The sequence below is a fragment of the Pseudomassariella vexata genome (assembly GCF_002105095.1).
Source record: "Pseudomassariella vexata strain CBS 129021 chromosome Unknown BCR38scaffold_15, whole genome shotgun sequence".
NCBI classification, from domain to species: Eukaryota; Fungi; Ascomycota; class Sordariomycetes; order Amphisphaeriales; family Pseudomassariaceae; genus Pseudomassariella; species Pseudomassariella vexata.
The window spans coordinates 335,977-360,317 of NW_024467970.1; the positions used below are offsets into that span (position 1 = coordinate 335,977).

At 49.4% G+C, this 24,341-nt stretch overlaps 10 protein-coding genes across 10 annotated transcripts; 4 read left to right on the top strand and 6 right to left on the bottom strand.

Annotated features, from left to right (window-relative positions):
• Positions 1-310: 310 nt before the first annotated feature.
• BCR38DRAFT_69930 (kinase-like domain-containing protein) lies at positions 311-1,816 on the bottom strand. Its single transcript, XM_040865568.1, has 2 exons — positions 1,068-1,816; positions 311-1,008 (listed from the first exon to the last, which is right to left on the bottom strand). The coding sequence occupies exons 1-2, from the start codon at positions 1,731-1,733 to the stop codon at positions 661-663; spliced, it is 1,014 nt and encodes a 337-aa protein (XP_040711597.1). The 5' UTR covers positions 1,734-1,816; the 3' UTR covers positions 311-660.
• Positions 1,817-4,311: 2,495 nt separating this feature from the next.
• On the bottom strand, positions 4,312-6,928 carry BCR38DRAFT_69952 (kinase-like domain-containing protein). Its single transcript, XM_040865570.1, has 5 exons — positions 6,777-6,928; positions 6,694-6,720; positions 5,648-6,637; positions 4,839-5,597; positions 4,312-4,764 (listed from the first exon to the last, which is right to left on the bottom strand). Exons 1-5 carry the CDS (start codon positions 6,807-6,809, stop codon positions 4,372-4,374), a joined length of 2,202 nt encoding a protein of 733 aa, XP_040711598.1. The 5' UTR covers positions 6,810-6,928; the 3' UTR covers positions 4,312-4,371.
• A 620-nt stretch (positions 6,929-7,548) lies between these two features.
• On the top strand, positions 7,549-8,606 carry BCR38DRAFT_477626 (uncharacterized protein; the record flags this gene model as incomplete). The annotated part of the gene is made up of 4 exons (XM_040863080.1): positions 7,549-7,626; positions 7,750-8,109; positions 8,159-8,206; positions 8,265-8,606. The coding sequence occupies 4 exons, from the start codon at positions 7,549-7,551 to the stop codon at positions 8,313-8,315; spliced, it is 537 nt and encodes a 178-aa protein (XP_040711599.1). The 3' UTR covers positions 8,316-8,606.
• A 3,854-nt stretch (positions 8,607-12,460) lies between these two features.
• Positions 12,461-13,842, top strand: BCR38DRAFT_460650 (Delta(12) fatty acid desaturase; the record flags this gene model as incomplete). The annotated part of the gene is made up of 4 exons (XM_040862437.1): positions 12,461-12,520; positions 12,608-13,397; positions 13,449-13,617; positions 13,665-13,842. The coding sequence occupies 4 exons, from the start codon at positions 12,461-12,463 to the stop codon at positions 13,840-13,842; spliced, it is 1,197 nt and encodes a 398-aa protein (XP_040711600.1).
• Positions 13,843-14,527: 685 nt separating this feature from the next.
• On the top strand, positions 14,528-15,502 carry BCR38DRAFT_477628 (uncharacterized protein; the record flags this gene model as incomplete). Its single annotated transcript, XM_040863081.1, has 2 exons — positions 14,528-14,735; positions 14,791-15,502. Exon 2 carries the CDS (start codon positions 14,807-14,809, stop codon positions 15,500-15,502), a length of 696 nt encoding a protein of 231 aa, XP_040711601.1. The 5' UTR covers positions 14,528-14,735; positions 14,791-14,806.
• Positions 15,503-16,245: 743 nt separating this feature from the next.
• BCR38DRAFT_413108 (uncharacterized protein) lies at positions 16,246-16,674 on the bottom strand (the record flags this gene model as incomplete). The annotated part of the gene is made up of 1 exon (XM_040858792.1): positions 16,246-16,674. One exon carries the CDS (start codon positions 16,672-16,674, stop codon positions 16,246-16,248), a length of 429 nt encoding a protein of 142 aa, XP_040711602.1.
• Positions 16,675-17,854: 1,180 nt separating this feature from the next.
• Positions 17,855-18,866, bottom strand: BCR38DRAFT_477630 (COP9 signalosome; the record flags this gene model as incomplete). Its single annotated transcript, XM_040863082.1, has 2 exons — positions 18,635-18,866; positions 17,855-18,410 (listed from the first exon to the last, which is right to left on the bottom strand). Exons 1-2 carry the CDS (start codon positions 18,796-18,798, stop codon positions 17,855-17,857), a joined length of 720 nt encoding a protein of 239 aa, XP_040711603.1. The 5' UTR covers positions 18,799-18,866.
• A 93-nt stretch (positions 18,867-18,959) lies between these two features.
• Positions 18,960-21,258, bottom strand: BCR38DRAFT_446585 (BPG-independent). The gene has a single exon (XM_040861098.1). The coding sequence runs from the start codon at positions 20,894-20,896 to the stop codon at positions 19,334-19,336; it is 1,563 nt and encodes a 520-aa protein (XP_040711604.1). The 5' UTR covers positions 20,897-21,258; the 3' UTR covers positions 18,960-19,333.
• A 557-nt stretch (positions 21,259-21,815) lies between these two features.
• BCR38DRAFT_352398 (RNA polymerase II transcription mediator complex subunit 9-domain-containing protein) lies at positions 21,816-22,247 on the top strand (the record flags this gene model as incomplete). Its single annotated transcript, XM_040856704.1, has 1 exon — positions 21,816-22,247. The coding sequence occupies one exon, from the start codon at positions 21,816-21,818 to the stop codon at positions 22,245-22,247; it is 432 nt and encodes a 143-aa protein (XP_040711605.1).
• Positions 22,248-22,795: 548 nt separating this feature from the next.
• On the bottom strand, positions 22,796-24,023 carry BCR38DRAFT_352349 (tubulin binding cofactor C-domain-containing protein; the record flags this gene model as incomplete). Its single annotated transcript, XM_040856702.1, has 3 exons — positions 22,796-22,987; positions 23,037-23,899; positions 23,972-24,023. 3 exons carry the CDS (start codon positions 24,021-24,023, stop codon positions 22,796-22,798), a joined length of 1,107 nt encoding a protein of 368 aa, XP_040711606.1.
• Positions 24,024-24,341: the final 318 nt, after the last annotated feature.

The window sequence follows — 24,341 nt, forward strand, 5'->3', positions numbered from 1 at the left end:
CCAGGGCAGCATCCAAATTCGGGTATGTCCACCCAAGCTTTAACCCATGCCCACTCATACTAAGTCTAGACAGTTCCAGAGAGGTCGATATCACTGTGTTATCCCAAGGGCATTGACAGAAGTAGGTTCAACGCCATCACATGTCCCTTCTCTAATGCTGAAGTGCGTCATAGGAAGAAGACGAGAGGATCAAATCCGTACTTCAGTCTGATCACTACGCAGATGCTTGACCTAAACGAGTACCCGAGACTGAGGCCTCGGTTTTATTCAAGGTCTGTGGACTAGCTATCACTGCATCACAAAGCAAGTTAGAGTTTTATTCATTTGTTTAGTTTGAAATATGACTATGAGGATGAAATCAGAGTTGGCAGATGAAACTGGACTAGAACCGCATTAAGTACACTTCAACCTCATAGAGAAAGCCCTGATCAGAGAAGATAAAATTTGTGAAATCTTCTGGGACAACTTGTTTTTTTGACAACAATAGGATTCGTAACTGCATAGAGCTAAAAGGAAAACATCATGTACTTTTCATACCCGGGCCGCCACCTACTTCTGGGGAAAGGCGTATCACAGAAATGGTAAGAAAGAGAAAGAAACCGACATAAATGCATGGTATCCAAACTCGACAAAAAATACCAGAAGCCTAACGTCGGCCTTCTAATCCTCATTATCATCGTGACTGTGTTCTGCCTGCTGCGGCTCGCCGGCCCATCTGCTCAATGTGACATTGTGTTTTCTGACGCTCTCTTGAGCCGTTGGGGCCAGATGTTCTGTCACGACCAGAGGCTCTCTAGTGACAAGAGATGGCTTCGGCACCTCTTTGAGCCCATAGTCTAAGTCAGTCTTGCATTTTCTGTGCATGTCTCTCATCTCTTGCGCCAGATATCCTGCTTTTGCCCGCTTGTCCTTTTTCGTCTCCACAACGAGCATTTTTCTTTCGATGAGGTCAAGAAATTCGTGCAGGTATTGGGAACATGCCTTGTGGCAATGCATTTCGGCTAGCCACTAGAATCCGTCAGTTGTTATAAATTTGGATATGCTACAACGAAACCTTTGAGTCTTACCTTCGTCACTTCTAGTTTTACTCTGAACGCCGTCTCGCCATTCTTATCTTTGCCGATATCGAAATATATGTCTGTCTCTTCATCATTGATATACCGCGTCATCCTGGCTTTTTCGAACTGCTTCCTCAGTGGTTCACCACCCAGATACCAGATTATCATGTCCAAAAACAGACAGCCGAGGGTCCACACATCGAAAGCTCGACTTATCTTACCGTCTTTCATGTCACACTCGGGTGGCCTAAAGGCAGGGGTTGTCGGGAGAGATTGGTTCGGCACGTTTGACCGGCTTATTTGTCGGTGAAGGGCGCCAAGTCCAAGATCCGAGATGACGAGAATGTACTTGCCCTTTGGAGACTTGAAGACGAGTATATTTTCGGCTTTGATGTCTCCATGTCTACCCCAACGTTCTTCTTCGACGTTCAGTGTGCCTAAGGAGGGCGGTTCATGGATCTTATGGACTGCCTCCATGATCTGGTGACATTGTTCAGAGATCCACAGCAAGTTGCCACGGTCTTTTGGTGGGGCTTCAGGTCTGGTATTCCAGTATTGCTGTAGGTCACACTCGGCCCAAGGAAACAAGAGATGGTACTTTCCCCTGTACTTGAATGTCGATAGGACAGTGATGATATGAGGATGAATGCTTCCGTTGAACTTTTCCAACATCATCTTCTCATTTTTGAAGTTCAGATCGTCCTGCCTATCCTTATTTATCTTCTTCAGTGCGAACGGGCCATCTGCTTCTGGAATCTGACTTTCTTAGCAAATTCTTTTCAACAGGTGGCGCACTACTCACATTTTTGAAGATGTCCTGGAAGTTATGACATGATGGGTGTATTCTTATACACGAGACTTCGCCGAAGCCACCCAACTCGGTGAGATATTTTGGAGCCTGGAGGGCCGATTTCTCCACGAAGGGCAAAACAACACGGGAATGGAAGTCTTCGTAATGAACCTGTCCATCCTTTCCGTGCTTGAGAAAGGGCACGTTCAAGCGCCATTGCCATATATCCAGAAACTCATCCTTGCTACGTTTTCTCCACCCTTGAAAGCATCGCAGAGATTCGCCTCGGGAACTTGCTCTGCAGATTTGCGGGAGTTGTCGGTCTGACATCTCGAGAGGCAAGACTTCGCACCTCTCGAGAGGCAAGTCTTTGTCGCAGACGCCGTCATCAATAAAACGAAAGATCGATTCAACCTTATCTAACATAAGCAATATGGCGAATATCTGTACAAACGTATTCTTTCCGGTTGACTGAGCACTCTTTTTCGTACCCATGCATATCTGTTCTTCATAATGTTGTATGTCTCGCGAGAGACCAGCACCTCCCTTGAAGAACTCTTTAAGACGTTTCCGGACCCTCTCTGGTGTAAGGATTGATTCCAGAATGTCTAGCGGGAAAAAGTCCTGCTGGTCTGGGTGACGTGCCCGTTGCTCGTAGAGAATGTCATCCAGAGGTGCACTCTCGTCGATATAAGGCTTTTGGGAGCGGCGCTGTCTAGGCAGAAGCCCACCGCTGAGTGAAGTCGTTGGATCAGCGGCAGTCACTTGGTTGGGATCCTCTATCCCTTCTGATTCATGATCGATCCCATTGACGGCAATTCTTGGTAAAGTACCATTTGAGATATTCATAACCATGATCAATAGGAGATATCTTTCACTTGTATCCCGGATGAACCATTTAGTCTGAGCCCGAAAAAATACGATATATCATCGTCGTGCTCAATAACTAGATCAAATTGAATTATTATATGGAAACAGACCCCTCCATTGTCAATGCTGGCTTTTTTGAGTCTCATCATCCTGGCTCGAAACTATATAACGATGCACACACTCTTTTGCAATTGCAACCTTTCGCAGGCTGTTGCCTTTTGTGAAATGCGGCTGTTATTGGCTGACCGGTGAGTGTATATATGACTAAGAATGTGTTGCGTGCCTCAGGCACATCGCTTGTGTGCTGGTGCAGCACTTGGGCCAATTGCCCATCGATGGCCCTTCCGTAGTTGCAGCCTTCGGAACTTAGTCCCATGATCATCGTCATCACCAATAAAATCCTCTTGCTAGTGTTGCCCAGAGAATATATCGATACCGCGCCCACAGCCTGCCCTTTGAATGACAACAGTCTACATTTGCAGTGTCACGGACTCTCAATAAACAGACATCATCTGGATACCATCCTTTGTTACTATTGTACCTCAGCCGTTCTGAGCAATGCACTTTTTGTCGTTGATTTCTCAAGACCGAAGCTGCTTTCTCTGAAGGTGTAGTACTCGAAATGAATACTCGCTACATAGTACATGTCACTTTGCAATCATCCCAGTTTGTTACGCAAGCCACATGGTGATCATTTCCACACATTCAAAGCTTGACGAATAGGGGTCTGGTCTGTCACGCCACTCAATGCATCCCCAACAAGTGCACTTTCATACATTACGAGTAAAGTGGCGTGCATATCTTGCATGGGACTTGCTCACCGAATTTCTATGGCGTTATCGACGCAATCTAATTTGTTAATGTGGAGGCTGATCGCCACCCCATTTCAGGTGGGCTGACATGATGCTGACATGGCATGCACATACATGCGTTTTGTCGTTTCTGCCAGTAATATTGAGAAATTCTCGACTGTTCTAGAATAGTATTCATATTTTTCGAGAAATCGGTATCTCATGCACATCCCTTTACGCTCCTTCATGCCCAGCCAAGCCTTGAGGCAACCTAAATGGAAATTTGGTAGGTTGTGGTTGTTCATCCACGCCAACCCTGGTCAACCAGGTTGACTTGGTGAGGTTGCCTCGAGGCTTATGTAGCCCAGCAACCTCCGGGAAAGAGGCCCATCTCTCCCAACCAATCAGTCATCGCTGCCCTTGTTTTTCACACACGACTCGAACAAAACTCGTAGTCCCCAAAACATGTTGGTGAACTGTGACCGAAAGGAAATCTTTTCTGAATTCTCACTTGCTTTCTTGCCTATCCGACGACTTTCGTGAGATGAAGTTCCTTTTGGTGTCTGTTTTGGGGATTCGGACTCGTCCTGTGATCCGCTGTGGTTCCCCGAGGATGCCTCATCACAATCGCTGGACGCTTTTGCCGCAACCAGGGCGTTATGATGACTTGTTGGTGGACTTTGAGGCCTCTTGTCCGTACGTTGAGATTCTTGACACCTGTTGTCCCTGGGCGCCGGGTTAACGTGGCCCACTGAGATCCTGCCGTTGTCACGCGCTGTGATAACTTGGTCGAGTATGCGTGACGTCTGGTTTTCCTGTAAATCTTGTATCTCCTGGTTTAAGATTTTGCGAGATGTTTCGGCTAGTAAGGATCGGGTTTGGTGTGCTCTCTCCATTTCATCTTTTTCACAGCGAGTGAAGCAGCCACCGGAGGTCTTGGTTCGCCAGCTGCTTTTCTTTCTCCTTCACTTTTGCTGGAACTAGCGGAGCGAATTTTGTCCTTCATCGTGTCTGTATAATCCATCAATTCAGCATCATAATCATCGGATTCATTCGTCGCCCGTTTTCTTGGTTGGCCGATAGCGCTGTCTGTGCAATATCGAATACTGTCTCGACATTTTTCACACAGGTCTTCGAGTTTCTTCACAACTTCAGTGCTTTCCGATCGCTTCTCAGATCCAATACGAAGCATATGTAACGATATGAAGTCCAAAAAGTCACGAATGAAATTGGTGCAACCTTCCGTGTTGTGTAACTTGTTTATCCACTCAAAAGCGAACGCATCAGTCAATCTTCTTTCTTCGTTACTGCAAGGATTGGGGTTCTCACTTGGCCAACACAAACTTTCAGTCTGGCTTCATAATTAGATTTGTCTTTGATGTAACGAAGAGTGAAGAAAGAATCCTCCTTAATCTCTTCTTTGTGCTCATCGAGTCTCAATTTGTCAAACTCGTTGTTGCCTGCGTCCCATCCACACAGATACCAAGTTAGGAATTCCAGGTATAAGCAGGCAAGTGCCCATACGTCCCAAGGCTGGGATATTGGTTTCTTCATGTCGTACTCTGGCGCTCGGTACGTTCGGGAAACGGCGAGACCTTGATTATAAATTGGATTATTCGAGTCGTCTCGGTGCCATCGGGAGAGGCCGAAGTCGGAAATCTTCAGGACGCCCATTGTGTTACTGTCACCATTGCGGGAATCTCTGAACCACAAGATGTTCTCGGGCTTAATGTCGCCGTGCCGTCCCCGAATCCTTTGGGCGTCCCTTGTGCTTAGGGTGGACTTCTTGAATTCGTCATTGTGGATCATTTTCAGCCCTTTGGCGATGCCCAGACATTGCTCAGCCACCCACGATGCAAGCTCATGGGACGGTTGCGGCTTTGGATGCTCTTTCCATAAGTTCCGAAGGTTCCCATCAGCCCAAAGAAACACAAGATGATACGACCCGTCATAGTGGTATGTCGCGAGCAACTTTATCAAGTGCACATGATCTTCGTTGCGAAAACGCTTCAGCGCGTCAACCTCGTTGTCGAATCCCTTCTTTGTGGCGGTGTGAAGACGCTTGATTGCAAAGGAAGGACAGTCGGACTGCGCTGTGGTCAGAGGCTTAAGTTGACTAATTTAGAAGAAGCTCTTACCATGGCATCATTTTTGCTTCTGTAGTTATGGTGTGCAGGATGCATTTTGACACGCCAAACCTCCCCAAAGCCTCCGCGTAGCTCGTCCTTCTCATCGTTACGATCATCCTCTATCAGGGGCAAAGCAATACGGTTGTCCAGAGGATAGAATAATATCTTGTCGCCAGCCATATTGAAGAAGGGAGAAAGCATTAGCCACTGGTAATTGTCAAATGACCAGGTATAATGGTGACCCCAGCTGTTCATGAAGGCGATGTGGCGGATCCTGTCTTTACTTTGACAAAACCACTGTTTGGTTTCATCATTCTGTCGTAGAGGTAGATCTTTATCCCACAAGTCGTCCTTGATGAATGAAATAATCCATTCGGGCTTTCCAAACAAGATCAAGACGGCGAACAATTTTCTTCGGGAGGTGGTCAGGGATGGGCGGCTGGTGCTTCCATCGGTGTATGTGGACTTGTCCCAGACGTTTTTGACACAGGTCTCGAGCAACTTGGTCGAGTTAAAGATACGCCGCGACTGCAATTCCTCATAAATATTCTGACGAGTGATGATTTCGTCGAATTTGTCGATTGGAATAAACTTCTTTCCATTCTTGCTTGGATGTTCCCGAATCGCATCATGCAATGCATCTTCCAGTGGGCTAGGGTTAGCTTCGACAGCAATATGGTCAAATAACTCGACCTGTCTATCAAATTGAACTCCGGATCCAACTGCTGCCGACAATCCATCGGCTTGCTCCCGTTCGGGTGGATCGGTCCCCCTGGCATGTTGCTCTGATGATTGTTGGAGGTGGGCGCTGTCACCGTTGTCCCGGCAAGTACTGCTATTGTCGGCTTCAGATCGTGTGGCAGACGTTTGCGCAAAATATAGCTGTTCAAAGCTTCTCCTGTCATTTGGATCCTCAGCATGAGTGAGGATCAACTCCGGAGACTGATCCCTCCATGATGTCGGCCCTTCCAGAGATACGGGGCGTAACGGTGTAAGGCTCTATAGGAATATCGAGTAAGCAGAGCTGTGATTGATTGTGACAGTTTGATACGCACAGAACCGTTTTCGGAGATATTTGCAGACTGTGGCAAGCTTTAGCTGAAACTTGTGGAATTCTCGGGCCTTTTCTTAAACGAACCTCGGTGTTACGGCCATCTTGAAGCAAGGCCATCTTGTTGCAAGGATATTTTGTCACTCAGGTTGCAAAACATATGTAAATGGTCAAAAGCTGTGTGGACCCCGTACCACGGGAGAGGGCATGGGATCGGTGGTCCTCAAGTATTCTTATTATGTAGGCCTCAATCATTTCGCACATTGGAGTTGAGAGCCTCATGAGTAGACAAGGAAGGCTGTAGGATTTTACAAGGATTCTCAGCTAAAGTGCAAGTGCCATAAGTTTAGGGTGTGGTATGAAAGTATTGGCGCACACATTCCTGCAAAGTGGTGTACCTCATGAAATAAAGACGGACCGAACAGACATTCTATTCGCGCCGATCGTGGTGGCTAAATCAAAGGGTTGGGGTGTATTCATTTCCCAGCCGAGTGTAACTTTTCAACATCTAAAGTTCCCTTTTCTGGCTCTCCTAGGAGCCTTATCTTAAAACCCTTTCAACTAAGCATCAGTCAAAGTAGTGGCCAGATTCAGTTTTTTATATTCAGGCCATATGACGAGCTCTGATAACCTCTCATTACTTCATGAAATATTCGAAATGAGCTTCCTTCTGTTGTGCTTTTGGGATCTAGCGGCGAAGACAAGTCCTCAAAACGGTCATTTTAAGAGATATTGATCTGGTAGGAAGCGTCAGATGCAACGTAATGCTGAGGGTGCAAATTCCATATGCCCGGATTTTTCGATCAGACAAGAGCTGTCCTTTTTCTAGATGCATGTAACAACCAACAACCTCATTACCATGCATTCGTCTTCGGGTCGACTCCGATGCGACCAGGCGTCGAACTTGTGCTGTTTACTCGATCGGGACCACGTTGAGGTTTGTCCATGAGTTTGAGGCAAGGCAGAAATGAGAGGCAGGCTACCTTGGTTATTGTGATTTCGAGACCCCGCCACCGCCTCTTACCGCCCTCTGATGATAGGAGATTTTTTGCATATACAGTTCCAATCGGCTCGTGGGCTAGCAACTGCGCCACCAGGATGCATGGTAGGACTCATGGCACCCCCCATCTTTCGCTCAAATACGTCCCGTCGCCCGGCGCACTCCTTCATAGGCCAATCCTGTGTTTCTAACATTCGCAACGCAGTGGCATTACTGTTATCGAGCTCGGGCGCCTATACAAAGTTTCGGTTCGACTATTTGCATATTCACAATACCATCGACTACCCAATGAGTGGCTCAATAGAAGGTGGAGGTAGCCAGATGCAGACAGCAAGGATCCACTCAAAATATATCGTAAACCCAACGAAACTCAGTGCCGTCTTAAGAGAGCAACTTGGGGACGGAACCTACGAGGTTGAGGTGTGTCTTCGCATGTCATACATGTACTTGAAACTAAATAAACCCCCAGATGCGTCAGAACATCTATAATATCAAATCTCAGAGCGGAATTGACATGGTGAGAACTGCCACAACGGTCCAACAGGTTTCAAAACGGCCAACACTGCCACCTCCAGTACGCGTTTCAGAGAATACGCACGATCCTCACACAATCGAAAACTTCTTAATGACGATGGGGATATTTTCTTGGATGCGGGATAATATCAAGGATACCTGTGGTGCTGCCATTGCGGTGTTGGACCCTCAAGGCTACTACACCAAGACAGCCAAGTAAAAGAGAAAGGTATATGGCCAAAAACCGTACAATTATGGGCCAATATGACCTCTACCCATTGAACCACACAAGTCCTGGCTATGGGGCAGGCATAAGTCATTACTGTCTATATAAGGCCCCTATGGCCGCCATTCACTTCTCTCAGGACTCTCCAGAGATCATGACACTTTCAATACAAGACCATTTGCCCACAATCCAATATGCGGCTTAAACACAGAAAGACTTTGGGCTTTCTTCTGGAGAACACACGGGAACACGGGTCTCGTTTGAGCATATATATGCACTTTTCAGGGGTTATAATCTCAGGGATTACGTTCATGATTCTTCAAGGCAATTCCTTTTCCTATTCATTGGAGGTGTCAGGACACGGAGCGCAGGACACCGGTGGGGTAACGGTGGGGTTCTTCGGACAAAGGACTCCTGGGTTATGATTACCGTTTACGTGAAGCTTCGGGTCCAAGCGGTAGTCTAGCTGTCTATATAAGGACCATCTTGGAGTAGGATAGGGGAGGAGCAGATATCAATGGACCGTCGTGGGCACCCCTACCTGAGACCGCCAGTGACCGCCAGTGACCACCCGGTGCTACGCAGTAGGGATGCCCATTTACTCCCCATCACTCTGTACTATTGCCTTCGGCCTAGCCGTACCCTGACAGGAGGAAAACACTTTATCCGGTTTATTGCGGTTTCTTTCTGCTGCGTGGCCATTCCATTGAGTTGAATTCAAGTTTTCATTGCCCAGTACACGCTGATATGTCATTCACACCTACAAAATTCACGGTGTTGGTGCCATGAGAATGTCTAAGGCAAAGCGCGAGTACAAGTGGCCCATTCAAATCAAAAACAAACTTCCGTAAAGGAGGACAGATAAACTCAGCAGTAGGAAGACATATTTTGGTATACTGAAGGATCGCTGGGCCGATTCCCATTCGAATTGCCTGGGATAAAGCCAATCAGGCTGATGCAGGATGTTGTGCCTCGCGCTTATTTCGAAAGTAGTGACTACGTTGCTTCTTATAAGCTATTGATAAAGATGAGATACAGCTCTGATCACAGCAGCTGGGTATGATGGCATCCGTGGATGTACATCCCCTTGGCAACATATCAGGTATGGTGACGGATCCTCAATCTTGATTTCACGATGGTGCATGGGCGGAATTTGGACTCCTCAAGATTAATTTGCATTCAAGCCATGACAGCTTTTCCAATTAAGGCAACCAATTGGTTATCTCACCGCGTGGATTATGGACCAGAGATTTGACAGTGGACAGGGCAGCCAATACTGTCCATCCCCTAAGGTTCTCCCTGACTCCTGAATGGATAACCGGTACAACAAATCAACAGCGATTTGACTGTATCGGAAATACTTCAAGCAGCAGCCGCCCTATTTTATATATTGTGCTATCCCGTCATTGTCTATTCAACCAGACTTGCGATTCTGCTCGCTAGCCCCAATGTGACAAAAAACGTCTATTGGCATTTGTGTTAATATTGCTACGTGGCAACTTCGATGTTGCGGGCAAGACATTGCTTGGCTTTTGTATTTATTTTTGTCAGTCATTTTGAAAGTGACGATGTCGACTTAAACAGTTGTGTCCCAAGTTATCGTACGATGCACTGCTCTTTCATAGACAAGCGTGTACAGGGCGTAGCAACTAGGACTCAGCCAAAAAGACAGCTCTTTTACTCGAAACCAGTGCGCAGAAATCTTTTCTGAATTAGTCATGGTCAAGTGTCGCGAAACTCCCTCCACCCGTTGCTCTGGATATGACAATCAACACTATCCCGAGGGTTCGATGCAAGTTCAGCTTATTGATAGTCGACACGTCAAGAAACCAAAAGCTCTATCACAACTGTTGACAAGCACGTACGGCACCGGGAACTACGACGTCCAAGTGAGTGTAAGTGGTACTCCGTCTCTACCACGACAGACTAACCCTGATCAGATGCACCAGAATATCTATATCATTCGAGCACCCGGAAGACTGCAGTACGGCCAAGTTCATGAGACATGTCGTTGAATCAGGATGCCGACTCGAGTCATTATCTTTGGTTTGATGTCATCTTGGGTACGGGGCGCCGGAACTATGGTGGATAAAAGGCTTATTAAATGGAGATTTCCCCCAACAGAAACTGCTGCCAGCGAATACTCTGAGTATTGAATATTTCACGATCCGAGACGTATCATGCTAGTCAAGTGAACACAGTCCTTCATTATTCCTGACAGGGCTGAGCTTATGCAGTCGGTTTTAGTATACTGCAATAGTGGCAGAACGACTACGTGCCAAACAGAGACACCCGGGCAGACCACTGGCACCTCCCACGGTTGATTGTCTTCAAATACACAATACATCAAGACTTTTGCTGGCCAGAGAGGACGGTGCAAAACACATCGAGCCCAACCCCACAGCATTCTTGGCCAACAGAAGTGACCCATATTGTCGCTCATACTGATTGGCGTCTAACCAGCCACGTCGTCTGCAGAAACTGGCCGTCGCACACTGAATGATTATCTTGATAATCAATGTATCAGTTCTCCACAGCGAGTTTTTGTTGACTTTTTGGACACGTCTACGGATAATCTAGCGCCAGATGAGCGGTATTCTTCCCGCATCGGACATCATGCGTGTCGACAGTGTATTTGTGACATTAAATGGGAACTCGAGGACTATCTGTCATAGGACGTTCACGTCTCGTTGTCCAGATTGACTGACATGCAGTCTTCAGTATCACATGACAAAACCAGCAAAGCGAGGTTCCGCGAGCCCCTGATTTTGTCAATTATGGAGTCCAGGTCCGAGTCAGCGGTCAATTTTTAGCAGTGGAAGACTAGCTGCACCCTGCTCGGAGACTGCAGATTGATTCAACGGCACTTGCGCGATTCCGTGCAGTCTGGGACCAGCCACCCAGAAACAGTTCAAGTCCTTTCGAAACGTGGAGGATTTGCAATGCTTGTCGACGAATGGAAAGAATGCGGTAGCTTATGGACCAGCTGTTCATGGATTTCGGCGCCGGTAGGACAAGAAGATCCATCAACTTTTGTCCTTTTGTTGAGCCGCAATTCAGGAAACCATGTTTGCCGAGAGCCAAAAATGGAAGGCCCTGCAAGGAGATCCTAGTCATATTTTCCTAGCTCGTGCTTAGACGAGAGATCCACGTTTCTGGAACACCCACCAGATGGATATTCAAACGTCTCACATCCAAAATTATTGAGTCAGGAAAACATGCCAATGCTCAGCGGTGAGATCTTAGGGCGGATGTCGCTCCGCTCCTTGGCTCCGCTCCTTTCGTGTCGCGCAGCAAACGACACAATTTGCCAAAGTTCAGTGTTCTTTTAGTTTGGGTCAAGAAGAGAGCTGTTACGGCCCTTCTCGCTTCAGCATCGGCGTTGTCCAAAGCTCTACGGATGCTTGAAATTGCTGCTTACCGAAGAAGTCGATGTTGTGGCACCATCAAACGGGAAACCATGACGGACTCGGATACGGAGGCCCTCAACAAAACGATGTTCTCTCTCCTTTTTCATCCCCTCAAACGAGCGGTAGACCCCGTACCCAGTGAACAGGGGCCGCTCAACGAGTGCCAGAGAGATCTACCGCAGGGATCGAAAGCGTTGAGGACGACGACGCAGCCGTGCGAGCCTTAGAAGTCGGCCATCGTGTCAACGTCAAGCCAATGTCGACGCTGCCATTTCAATTTCGTTCGATAATTCTCCGAAAATCTTATCCATTTCCTATGCCACCAGAAACCACAGTGGCAGGCGAAAGGCGCAGGACCTGCCGCTTGATTAGGCGAAATCGCAACGTTTCCGTTGATGTGGACATGACGATGCTGGGATCATGGTTTGGAGCTACCATAATGTGGTGGAGCATGTGATACCGCCCCAAGACCCTTACTAGATCTGGAGTCTGGACCCTGAAGATCTCAATGCAGGATTTCGAAGGAAAGAATAAAACTCGACCATACCCCAGCCCCGGAAAAGGGTTGTGCTCAAGCTTCTTCCTTTCACACAGGAAACATCACCACAATCTCTCGCCCAAGATGATAGCTACTACTACGGCGACCCAGACGGTCGTCCTTGAGCCCAGAGCTCGCGAGAAGGTAAGAAATGTCCATGCTGCGGTTTCGTCGAGAAAGGGCGACGCACAATATTTCCTCCCTTGCATGGCAAGCTGACTTTTCCAGTAGCATCTCGAGGTGACCAGGTTTCCTGATGTCAACACTATCCGCAAGGCAATTCCTGCCTATTGCTTCCAACCCACAGTACTGAAGTCTATGTCATACGTGGTGCGCGACTGCCTCCTGGCGGGCGGCCTCATCTACACCGCCCTGACCTACATACCTCAATTGCCCAACCCTTACTACCGCGCTGCGGCATGGGCGGCCTACACCTTTGCCCAGGGACTCGTCGGCACCGGCATGTGGATTCTTGCCCACGAATGTGGCCACGGAGCGTTCTCAAAGCACCGCCGATTCAATGACTTCATCGGCTGGGTGTTGCACTCTGCCCTTGGCGTTCCGTACTTCTCGTGGAAGTTCACTCACGCCAGGCACCACCTCTTCACCGGCCACATGCACAAGGACATGGCTTTCGTGCCTGCCACCATCGTCGAGTACGACCGGAAGCGCAGCTGGGTCAGCAAATTTGTTGATCCAGACATGTTCGAGGATGCCCCCATCATCATCCTCATCCGCCTCCTTGGTCACCAGCTCTTCGCCTGGCCATCGTACCTTCTCCTTGACTTGTCCGCCGGCCCCGAGAGTCTGCAGCGCCCCGAGGATAAAAAGTGGTACCGATTGAGCCATTTCGACCCGGTCAGCCCCATTTTCCGACCGCAAGAGGCCATTTACGTCTTGATCACCGACCTCGGCTTGGCCATCGTTGGCTATGTCCTGTACATTGCGTCCCAGTCACTTGGCGCTGGTACAGTGTTCCTGCTGTGGGGAGTACCCTACTTCTGGGTTCATCACTGGCTGAGTGCGTATTGCCACGAAGTTGACATTGGCGAATGAAGCTAACATCTTGCAGTCGCAATTACTTACCTGCACCACAACCATCCCGATGTGAAGCACTATGACGAGCACGGCTGGACTTATGTCAAGGGCGCTCTTGCCACAATTGACCGTGATTTTGGCTGGATCGACAGATACTTGTTTCACGGCATCATCGGCACTCACGTTGTCCACCATATCTTTGCGTGAGTCCTTCTTATCTAAGATAATGACGGCCTTCTAACATATTCAGACGCATTCCTTTCTACTACGCCGAAGATGCCACTGAGGCTATCAAGCCTGTACTTGGCGACCTCTACCACCGCGACGAGCGCTCTTTCTACGGCCAGCTGTGGTCCGTCTTCACCACTTGCAAGTACGTAGAGAAGGACCCGCAGGAGCCTGGCACTATGAAGTGGCACACGGAGTGATCGCCACTGGACTGAGCAGAGTTGATCGGGATACCCATGGGAAAATAGACTTTTGGAATGCACTGATAGACTAGACATAGATAAAATCGCTGCCCTGGCGCGGGATTGAATCCATAGTCTGGACTACATGACTATACATGACTATAGGAAGATAGACAGCGAATGACAGAAAGGCAGAGCCAATACACGATTAACACGACGTTCATCTGCGAGAAATGATGCCGTGCAAACGCAACTAAGATAACTCGGAAATTGAGTCTGGAGGCCATCGTGAACAGCGGAGGAGGGTCCCGAATCGGTAATGGGTCGGTCTTACACACCAAACGTCCTACTCCACTATGCATGGTTGTGTCCGCAGCTATCTATGGGTTTCTCGATCTGCCACACCAACACTTGCGGCATTAAACTTCGACATTGGTTGCTCTTCGTGGACTCGATACTAGACAGTGTCAACCATGTGCGCCGCCAGGTCTTTCGAACGCCACTTCGGGAATATATGCGAGGACTGAAGGACGTTTACTTATGAGATATCGACAAGCACCGGGTTTTGCTGTGCAACCTCAATACACCACCCCTCATACGTTGGCTTTCGAACGCGACCCCGAGAGTATACGTGAGGATTGAAAGACGTTTACTTATATGGAAACATCGACAAGCACTGGGTTTTGCTGTGCTACCCCAGTACGCAACCCCTCATGCATTGACTTTCATCCCAACAACTGATACTCCAGTCCCCTAGGCACTTACATCGCGCTAGGACTACAAATGTATCTGCAGACATCAGCTTTGTCGAAGCTAAGATTTCAATCATGACGTCTACACTAACATGGAGGCAAAAATTAAGCAAATCTCCCGAAATCTATATCATACTCTTAGTATCGGCAGACCTCTCAGTAAGGTACCCGGTATCATTAAAGCCTAGCCAACTAACATACCACTCCACAAAAGCCGCAATCCCAAAGAAATGCCTCCAGGCCTGATGTTCGTGGCCTCTTCCGTTGTAGACCCAAATCGCACTTCCGACGCCCTCTTCACCAAATTCTACAACGAAGAGCATCTCCCAGACGTAATTCGCTCCGGGCGCACGCGCTTCGCCCTTCGGTACAAAAGCACGAACCCAGACTCCACCATGCCCTACATGGCCATTTACCCCGTCGAAGACTATCACCAGATGGACCTCGAGGAAAACCTTCGGTTCGCGGAGCAAACGCGCCAGAGCTTCGTCTTTGAAGGCGCTGACGTGTTTGATCTTGTCAACTTCGAGATCAGGCCTTATGTCAAGATCCAGACGTTTGAGGGGTGGGAGAGAGAGAATGAGACTGGGTGGGAAAGGGGCAAGACGATGGTTTGTGTTGCGACAGAGCCCGGGGAGGGGAAAGATAGGGAATTTGAGGAGTGGTCTAGGAAACAGCAGTTGCCGATGCTGAGTATGTGTCGCGGGTATCAACGCTGTACGAGGTATAAGCGGTTTGATGCAGCAAAGCCGCGGTATTTGGCGTTGCATGAGTGGGACTGCGAGCCGGAGGATTTGCCGACAGAGCAGTTGAAGATGGTGGAGGGGACGGAGTGGGCAAGGGAGGTGATTGGAGAGGCGCAGATTTGGGAAGAGGATGTATTTTATTTGATTCATGAACACGGGGCGACGGATGACAAAATTTGAGGTGATGAGATTATTTCTTTTGGGGTGATGGGAACGCTATAATAACACGCATTCAAACTTTGTACACCCATATGTTGCCAGTAAGGTAGGTGCGACTTTCCATGCTTCTCTGCCAAAATAGTTAGTGGTTTACACGACGTATACTCCTAAAGTTGCGGTGGTGAGACTAATTCTGTCAAATGGCACTACAGTAATTATACTACTATTACTGCTGCTTAGCCTAGCCTTATTGTTCGTACCTGCAAGGTAGAAGGGGGTTACTAAGTCTTTATGTTGTATCCTGATTGGATATACCTGCTCGTAGTTTAGTGGACTTAGTCGTGTCCATTCCATCCCCTTCACTAGCAATGGTTTTAACAGGCTTCATAATTCCAAAGAACCATTACTTTTGGCTAGTTGCTTCTGCAGTTTATACCAGGAAGTTGACATACGATACAGAAATCTATTCTTGCAATGAGTCCTGTAGTTGCCCCAACATACAATGAAATGCACAACAATTACCATGGAAGTTGATTTCTCATTACAATATCGACCACCACTAAGAAAATCACATGCCTTGACTGTTGAGTTTTACTGCCTCCCTTTTCATGATCAAATGAAATAAATCGCCCGCAAGTCACTGCCGAATTATGACTCGTTGAGCATTGAAAAGTCCATAATTCTAATGACAAAAGCCAGACCAACGACTTCGGATGTGTCTGGCTGATTATAGTTGGTTTTTGCAACACCATGGGTACAAACACCTAAAAGCGCCAGCCTATCTCTTGGTGACGCATGGGGGGATTTGAGCCAATGTGGTCGGTATTCGAGGCGAAGAGTGTCTTCTGCCAGCGAGTCGGTTGGGGCAATCGGGTGTATTGGAGGCACTTGAAACTTTCTTTCAAGCTATCCATGATCTCTTGCGTTGTGTCTGGGTCGTCGGCTTTGGGTGGTTGGGACAAGATGAGAGCGCACCACTGCGTGGAGAGATCCCAATATTCATCGGTGGTTCCGGAAAGGATGCATCGTATAGATCTATATGCTGGTATACGTATGCCAATTCCGCTCGTGGAGGCATTTCTGGTTGGATATCGTAGAAGGTAAAGAAATAACACATGGTATACCTCGCCAAGCGACCTGCTGTCATCTGGGTTCGATCCGGATACGCCGACGCCTTTTAGCACCCCGTGCATGGCGAAGGCCTTATCTTTGGCAAAGTTTGTTTGGCATGCCCGTAGCGCTCCTAGCTGTTCGTCACTGTCAGCATTGGACCATACCAAGGACCTTGTTCTCACAAAATATATAGTGACGAGTATGCCTAGAGATATCGAAGTGAATGCGAGCAGAACTTGATAATAAGCACGGCTTGTCCACCATGTTTGCCGCCTGTGTCGTATATTTCGGCCTAACTTGGATGGAAAAGTGACGTCAATACTGATGCACTAAATAATCATCCAGGAATTTCGATAATGCTAGCAAGAGCTACGACGGTTTTGGCACAGTGCCATTTTTTCTCCCGCTTTACACAACACTGTTGGTGAAATATCGAGCATTCTTCCGTTGGGGATTCTGCATCCTTCGGGAGACTTCTAAAATCCCTCCCATGCCACAGGTCCAAGCAACGGCAGCAGTGAAGTGAAGTCTGGGGGGCCTTAAGAGCCGTGTGCCGAGCTCAATGCTCATTTTTGGAATGATGAGTCGGCGGATGAGGAGTTTGGTAACAACCCTTCCTGCGTGTAAGGCTGTAAGTCTAAACTGACCTCGGGAGCCAATCATGTTGCCACGCGTTGCTAATATTATGTGCTCTTTGAAACTAACGGTAAGGCGAAGGAGCACTTCAGCTCTGTCTTTCCTTCCGAGAAGCAATCCTTTGTCTTTATGGCATAACCGCTGGTGGTGAGCTCTATTGATCGGTAGGCGGTCCAAGTTGTGGTCACATCAAAATCTGACCTGCCATCTTCAGAGACGTGGACTCAAACCCAAACAGGCTACGACCTTGAGTTGCGCAAGGTATGGTTTTCGGATATAACAAATCCGGAACATACCAGCGTTGACTCTCAGCCTTAGCGCCTAGCCCATAGTCTGAGAAGGTCCTTAAAGTGCGAAGGTAGCATTGACCTCGCCAATATTGGCACCAATGCTTGTAGCACCGCCATCATAACGAGACCAACTGGATTATGCCGATATGAGACTACATGTATGGTCACTTATCAACCGGAGTAGATGAGAAATCATGTCTGTCATGTCTTCTCAAATCCGTACTCTATCCACGGTCAAGTAAACGAGGTTCGTCGATCATTCATCGGCGGTTACAAATTACACCCTGAACGCCTTTTAAGTAGCCCAATGCAAGTCGCCATGAAGTGCCCCTCTCTAAGCCGTCTCTTCCCATGCCCTCCGGACAATTCTCGAGAACATTTCCACGTTGACATCCTCCCTGACCTCGGCCTTCTTGGCCTCATTTTCAGCGTTCCGCGGCACCTTCACCTGTCCGTCCTCAATTTTCCAGCCTGCCGTCTCCGTGACGAACTTGGTCGCCGCGGCCTCATCCAGACCCAGCCATTCAGCGAGGACGCTAATCTCAATCTCGCGGAAGGCGTGGCTCGCTAGTGTTGCAGTGCGGATGCGAATCAGCTCCTCAAAGCCGTCAATGTCGGCTACCAGATCGGCGTACAGGTCGTCGCTGTCAAGAGTGGCCCAGAAGCGGGCGTATTGTGCGCCTTGCAGCTGGGTGTCAAGTTCGCGGAGCTTGGAAATGGCCTCGGGCAGCTCGCCGCGGGACGTCGGTGCCAGGATAGAGGGAGGGATGATGTGCAGGGCGAGTGAGAACTGAGGGGAGGGGAAACAGGTCATGGCCTTGACGAGGATGTTGGTGATGACTTCATCCTTCAGGCGGTCGGGGTTAAGTTGGTATCTGGCGTTCGTAGAACTGTTAGCCAAAGCTGTCTGGACTAGGCAAGCATGATAACAGAGCAGCGACAGCAATAGCAAGTATGGAAGCGGAAGGTCAGATAGAGCTAATAACGAATAACTTCAGTGGGCCGACGTGATTCAAGCGCCAGCAGTCAGGTAATAGGAAACGTTGACATAAGTCGTCATTCCAATCCGCATTTCCAAGCATAAATGAAGCAAAGAGGAGAAGGCACAACTCACAGTTTCAACAGTGTCCGGTTAGCGTTCATGTCGCAATATCTCTGCTCGCACTGCGCACGCAGGTAGTCCTCGAGGGTGCCGACAGCCTCGGGATTGTATCGCTCGAGCCCATTGATAATGCTCGAGATGTAGTCGGGCCGCTCTTGGGGGTCCTCGCCTTCCATGATGGGCGACGATGTGGGCTGGGATTAGAAAGTCTTGAAGTTAGAGATAATCAAAAGCGCAGGTGGTTGGCGGGGCTGTTGAAGTTGAAGATTTCGATTGTGGGCGGAGAGCTCAAAATGGTTTAGCGCCTGACGTCGGTCTGAGTGGCATAATGAATAACCCTCTGTTATGCGATAAACCGATATAAAGTGAAGCGTGTTCCTGGCGGCTCCTCACTAATCTAATGAATGTCCCTTGATGGCCAAACAATATTGATCAGAACCAACTTTCTTTTCTTTGGAACACACTTAAGTTTGTGGCTGTACTCAATTTCGCAACAAAGCGTCTGTCCTGCTGCGTCCTAAGGTCTGATCGTGTAAGATGCATGGTGGATCACGATTCCAAAGGCGTGCCTGGGTTCTTCAGTGGTAATTTTGCAAGTATAAATGTGGTATTCCTTTTCCTACGCCAATTATTCACCTTTTCCTCTATAGTTTCTATCGTAACGCGTCACCTCATTTAGTTTCCACTTCCAACCGGTTTCCTCTATGCCGTCTATGCCTTAACCAACAAGCTGGAACCCGTCATGTCCTCGGGCTGAGGCAGACCCATGGCGGCCAAAATCGTAGGCGCCACATCACCCAATACAGCCTCGTCACTCTGCTTGAGGCTCCAGCCTTTGGGCGCGTTGGCCATGATGAAGGGAACCTTGTTGGTTGTGTGCGAGGTCTTGGGCTTGCCATCGGGGAACTTCATCTCCTCGGCATTGCCGTGGTCAGAGGTGATGAACAGGATGTATCCCTCCTTCTTGCAGCCTTCAAGAATAGTGCCGATGGCCTTGTCCGTAGTCGCGCAGCCAATGATGGCGGCCTCGTACACACCGGTATGGCCAACCATGTCCGGCGGTGCGAAGTTGTTCATGACGAAGGGGAACTTCTGCTCTGCCATGCGCTTGCAAACCTGCGTGGCAACGCCAGCGGCACTCATCTCGGGTGCCTTGTCGTAGGTTGCCACGCTCTTATTGGACGGGACCAGATCTTGAGACTCGTCACGAGTCTCAAGGGCAAACGCCTTCTCGACACCTCCGTTGAAGAAGAATGTGACGTGGGCATACTTCTCCGTCTCAGCCACGTGGACCTGCTCAACACTTTGCTTACCGAGCCACTCTGCAAGCACGTTATCCATGCGTTGGGGCTCGAAGGCAATCTCGAAGGGGTATTCGCCCTTGTATTGTGTCATAGTGACGAGGTTGATTTTAGGGTAGGGGAAGTCGGGTCGAGGGGAGCGGTCAACACCACCCAGAAGCTGGGTAATCTGTCGAACACGGTCGGATCGGTAGTTGAAGAAGAAAACGTCATCGCCGTCCTGGATACGACCCTCCTTGCCGCCAACCACAATGGGCTTCAGGAACTCGTCGTTCTCACCCTTCTCGTATCGCTCCTTGACCGTCTTGACCGGGTCGTTGCTCTCCTCACCCTCGCCCAGGATCATCCCCTTCATGGCAAGCTCGACTCGCTCCCATCTCTTGTCCCGGTCCATGGCATAGTAGCGACCGACGACTGTTGCGATTTGACCAACGCCAATCTCCTTCATCTTGCCAATCAGCTCCTCCATGTATGCAGCACCAGACTTAGGGTCGGTGTCGCGGCCATCGCCAAAGAAGTGAACGAAGACCTTGGGGATACCAACAGCCTTTGCCGCTTTGAGGAGAGCGTAGAGATGGTCTTGCTTGGAGTGAACTCCACCGTGGGAGACGAGACCACACAGGTGGAGGCGGCCGCGGCTCTTGGCCGACTCGAGCGTCTTTTTGATGACTGGAGTGTTGGCGAACTCGCCCTTCTTGATCGTTTGGTCGATGCGAACGACGTCTTGCCAGACAACACGGCCAGCACCAATGTTCAAGTGTCCGACCTCAGAGTTGCCCATGAGCCCTTCGGGAAGGCCTACTGCGAGAGACGAGGCTTCGAGCTCAGTGAAGCCGGCCGTGTCCTTGGACAGCTTGTCCATGACTGGGGTTTCGGCAGCCGCGATGGCATCACCTTCGGGAGGGGAGTCAGCCGAGGGGATACCCCAGCCGTCGATGACAATGAGGCATGCTTTCTGATCTGTCTTTGCCATTGTGAAGGAGAATGTGTCTGTAGTTTATGAAGAAGTTGGACTTAGGATTGCAGACAAGCTCTAGGATAGAGACACGTTTAAGTATCCAATCGTTGCGTGATTTTATTCAGGAGAGACCGAACGAGGAGCGAAGAAGCCTGTGACGACGTGTGTTGAAACTTCCCGATGGTGGGATGATGGTGGGGTATTTTTTTGCGGCGCGCGCTATTCACGCATTGCTGGTCTGATCTGCAGAAGCTGCCACCAGGAATAGATTACGTTACTTTCACTTAAATAACCGTATTTTGACACTCGTAGATAGCCTAAGTATCTTGAGATTATAGTTCCCATAAGTATGATGATTCTGTTCAGTGGAACTTTCGATAAATCACGAGCAGTTCTTGTGTCCTGAAGCCGTTGACAGATCGTCCTTGGCTGACACCGCCAATGGAGGGGTAACTACAGCACCAGTAGCAAATCAGACAATCGGGCCTCCTGTACGAAAAAAAAAGCAAGGCTGCGACTTCCTAAGTCGTTGTCATGCTATTTGCGTGCGGTCTACATACTCGCTTATACGCCATGCGGAATCGGCCGATTCTGGACTAGTGCACAGTCTCTGTTTCAAACCATTCTAACGTCAGGTAGTAAGCACTGTAAGATCGAAAAGTGTCGAACCAAACGGCCAGCTCTTTGCGCAAACTCAATGGCCTTTTGGCGCGAGGCTGATTGATTTCGAGTCGGGGCTACGTCCAATTGATCTTCCCAAATGAGTCAACTTTAACCTTGACTTCGCATGGCGAAAGCGACCAACTCTTTCCCGTCCAATTTCAACATCGGACGCGAACTCTAACCAGCCTCTTGGGGTTCGCAGTCACACTTCACCAGCATCTTCCGTGACCATTGCATCTACATGACAGTGCCAATAATCTCTTCTTCGACCATGACCAACGACCCGAAAACCCCCCTCGGCCTACCGGCGACCCTCAGCCCTGACGCCCTCGACACCATCACCAAACTCGCTTCGATACTCACGCGCCTCCGCACGCCTGTGACTCTCCCCAACGCCAGCGGCGGCGGTAGCGGGCAGACCCCCGCAGCAGCGCCCACCCCCTCCAACTCACAGAACACGAACGGCGAGCTGTCGCTACGCGAAGTCCCCGCTGCGACGGACCACTTGAAGCACAAGCTGCAGAAGGCGCGGGCGCAGATTAAGACGCTTCCCGACATGGACCGAACGATGGCGGAACAGGAGGAGGAAATGCGGCAGCTGGAGGACAAGATACGGCGGCAGAGGGAGCAGCTCAACTTGCTCAGGGAGAAGGGGCTGGGGTTTGCCGGGCAGGGCAGGGACGAGGATCGGATGCAGGAATGAACAACTCTGCGGAACGAAAGGAAGACGCGAGCATCGTCAGAACACGTGATAGGGATACCAGCGAGGTTGTCTACGGACATGTCGAAGGTTTCGTCACCGGGAACATTCACGGAAATTCCGATGCGAACAACCCCGAGAACACTTAAGAAGGTATGGAGATCTGGACGTCCATAAAATCACCGTCACCACAGGACCCACTGGATACGTCGGCAGAATCATTTTACCACCCAATGGTAACATATAGATTGAACAAGCCGTCCAGAGCGGAGGAGTTCTGGAAGGTATCTGTAGCAGACTCGACCTCAGAAGGGCCTAACATGTAGGAGTGATAGTGACGTTAGCAGTCAAGCTCTTGGTCAGACAGGCGTTACGCGTTACGGTCACGATCAGAATCACTAGGCGAGGCGAAAGTCCCAGTACCCTTTCCAATGTTACGTTCGTAGAGTACAGGTACAACGCTGTTCTAGTATGATGAAGATTATTTCATTTCCCAATCTCAAATCCATGGTCAAAACTGGCAATGCTCGTGACATCTCAAAGAGCGCCCCTCAAACGACGCTTGCCTTCTTCAAGATATTACTTGCGCACAAAGTCGGGTTGCTAAGCGTCTTCTCCCACAATTCTCGGGGGATGCGCTTCTCCTCCGACATCAGACTCCAGTTCGGTGAAGGTTCAGTCTTCAGCCACTTGAAGTCATCGACTTGATCCCATTGATTGTTGGCTGCATCCAGATTGTTCATCTGTCGTACAGTCAGTAAACCCATCTTCTGAGATATCTTCCGCACTTACATAGCACTCCGGCAACGGCGCAAACTGCATTCCCTTGCAGTCCTCAATAATGGGATGACTCCGACAATGTAAATACACATCCACACGCTCACACTCATGCACCCTGACCTGCCTCGCCGCCACAACTACCACACTATCCTTGACCCCCGTGATATGGACAGGTCCCGCCACCGTTCCGCAAACCAACAAACTCTTCTTCACATCCTTGATCGCCAGCCCTGCAAAGGGCGCCCCCATGCTCCCGCTTGTCGGCACCGTCATGTCCACGATACACTCATCAAGGTTCGTCAGCGAGCCCGATGACGTCGCATGCGATGCGGAAGAAGGGAGCATGATATGCAGCCCAGTTTGGTCGTATATAGCGATATTCTTGGCTGACGAGAAGGATGGCTTCCTAACGCCGGCTTTTAGCTCAGGTCGCGCGATTTCTTCGTTGTAATTCCGTCTCAGACCTGGCATGACGCCCAGCCCGTCTCGGCCTTCGGCCGCGCTGTCTGTGCCGTCTGCCGCAGGCTCATTATTATCGGGGGAGGCTTCGTGGAATAGTCGGCGGGGGTCATGTTGTGGTTGTTGGACGGTTTCGGAGGCCGAGAGGGTGGTGGTATTTGTGGACTTGGCGGCTCGTGGCTTGAACTGGAAGCGTGACTTCGGTGCGAATTTACTCGTGGCTTCGTTGAGTTTCTCTGTCAAGGCTTTGAGGGCTTGAGCGTAGGCGCGTTGGTCGTAGGCGGGGACATAGTCGAGGGCGTCGGTAACTTCATTAGAGAGGCGGGATATTCCGGCTAAGATGGTGTCGACACAGTCTTGTCGCTCGCCGCCAACAGAGGAGAGAGTGCCAAGGTCTTCGATCTGGTCCTGGATGGCTGGTTGGACCGTCAGCAGTGTGCACCGAGAGTGAGGGAGGCCAAGTGGAAAGCATAGGTTCTAGATCATACCAGTGATCTCCGTTTGAAAGTGGCGGTAGAACCGCTCCTTGGGATCCGACATGTTGGCGGTTGTCGTCAATGGGTCGTTTGGGCTAAATGGTATCCAGACCTGGGTCTCCATGATGTGAGGGCTGGGTCGATATCTTCTAAACGTGTTCAAAAATACCTAAAAATTCAAGCTACTTCCTGTCTTGGACTAATCGTTACAAACATAAAGTAACAATTCACTGCCAGTATGCAATGTATTGTCGTTCGAAGTGAGGCAAGGGCTGACGGTTTGTCAGAGAACGATGACGGTTTATAAACAGAGCCTGCGGTATGGCAATTGAAACCTCCATCAACGGATAAAGGCAATGAGCTGGAAAGTATGATCGTACCA

Bases quoted from the DNA above. Each gene is read 5' to 3' on its own strand.
- BCR38DRAFT_69930 (XM_040865568.1), bottom strand. From the start codon at position 1,733: ATGATGTTGGAAAAGTTCAACGGAAGCATTCATCCTCATATCATCACT. The intron at 1,009-1,067 runs GTAAGACTCAAA...GACGGATTCTAG, and splicing joins TAAAACTAGAAGTGACGAAG to TGGCTAGCCGAAATGCATTG.
- BCR38DRAFT_69952 (XM_040865570.1), bottom strand. From the start codon at position 6,809: ATGGCCTTGCTTCAAGATGGCCGTAACACCGAG. The intron at 6,721-6,776 runs GTTCGTTTAAGA...AGCTTGCCACAG, and splicing joins AAGATGGCCGTAACACCGAG to TCTGCAAATATCTCCGAAAA. The intron at 4,765-4,838 runs GTGAGAACCCCA...TGGATAAACAAG, and splicing joins TGAAAGTTTGTGTTGGCCAA to TTACACAACACGGAAGGTTG.
- BCR38DRAFT_446585 (XM_040861098.1), bottom strand. From the start codon at position 20,896: ATGGCAAAGACAGATCAGAAAGCATGCCTCATTGTCATCGACGGCTGG.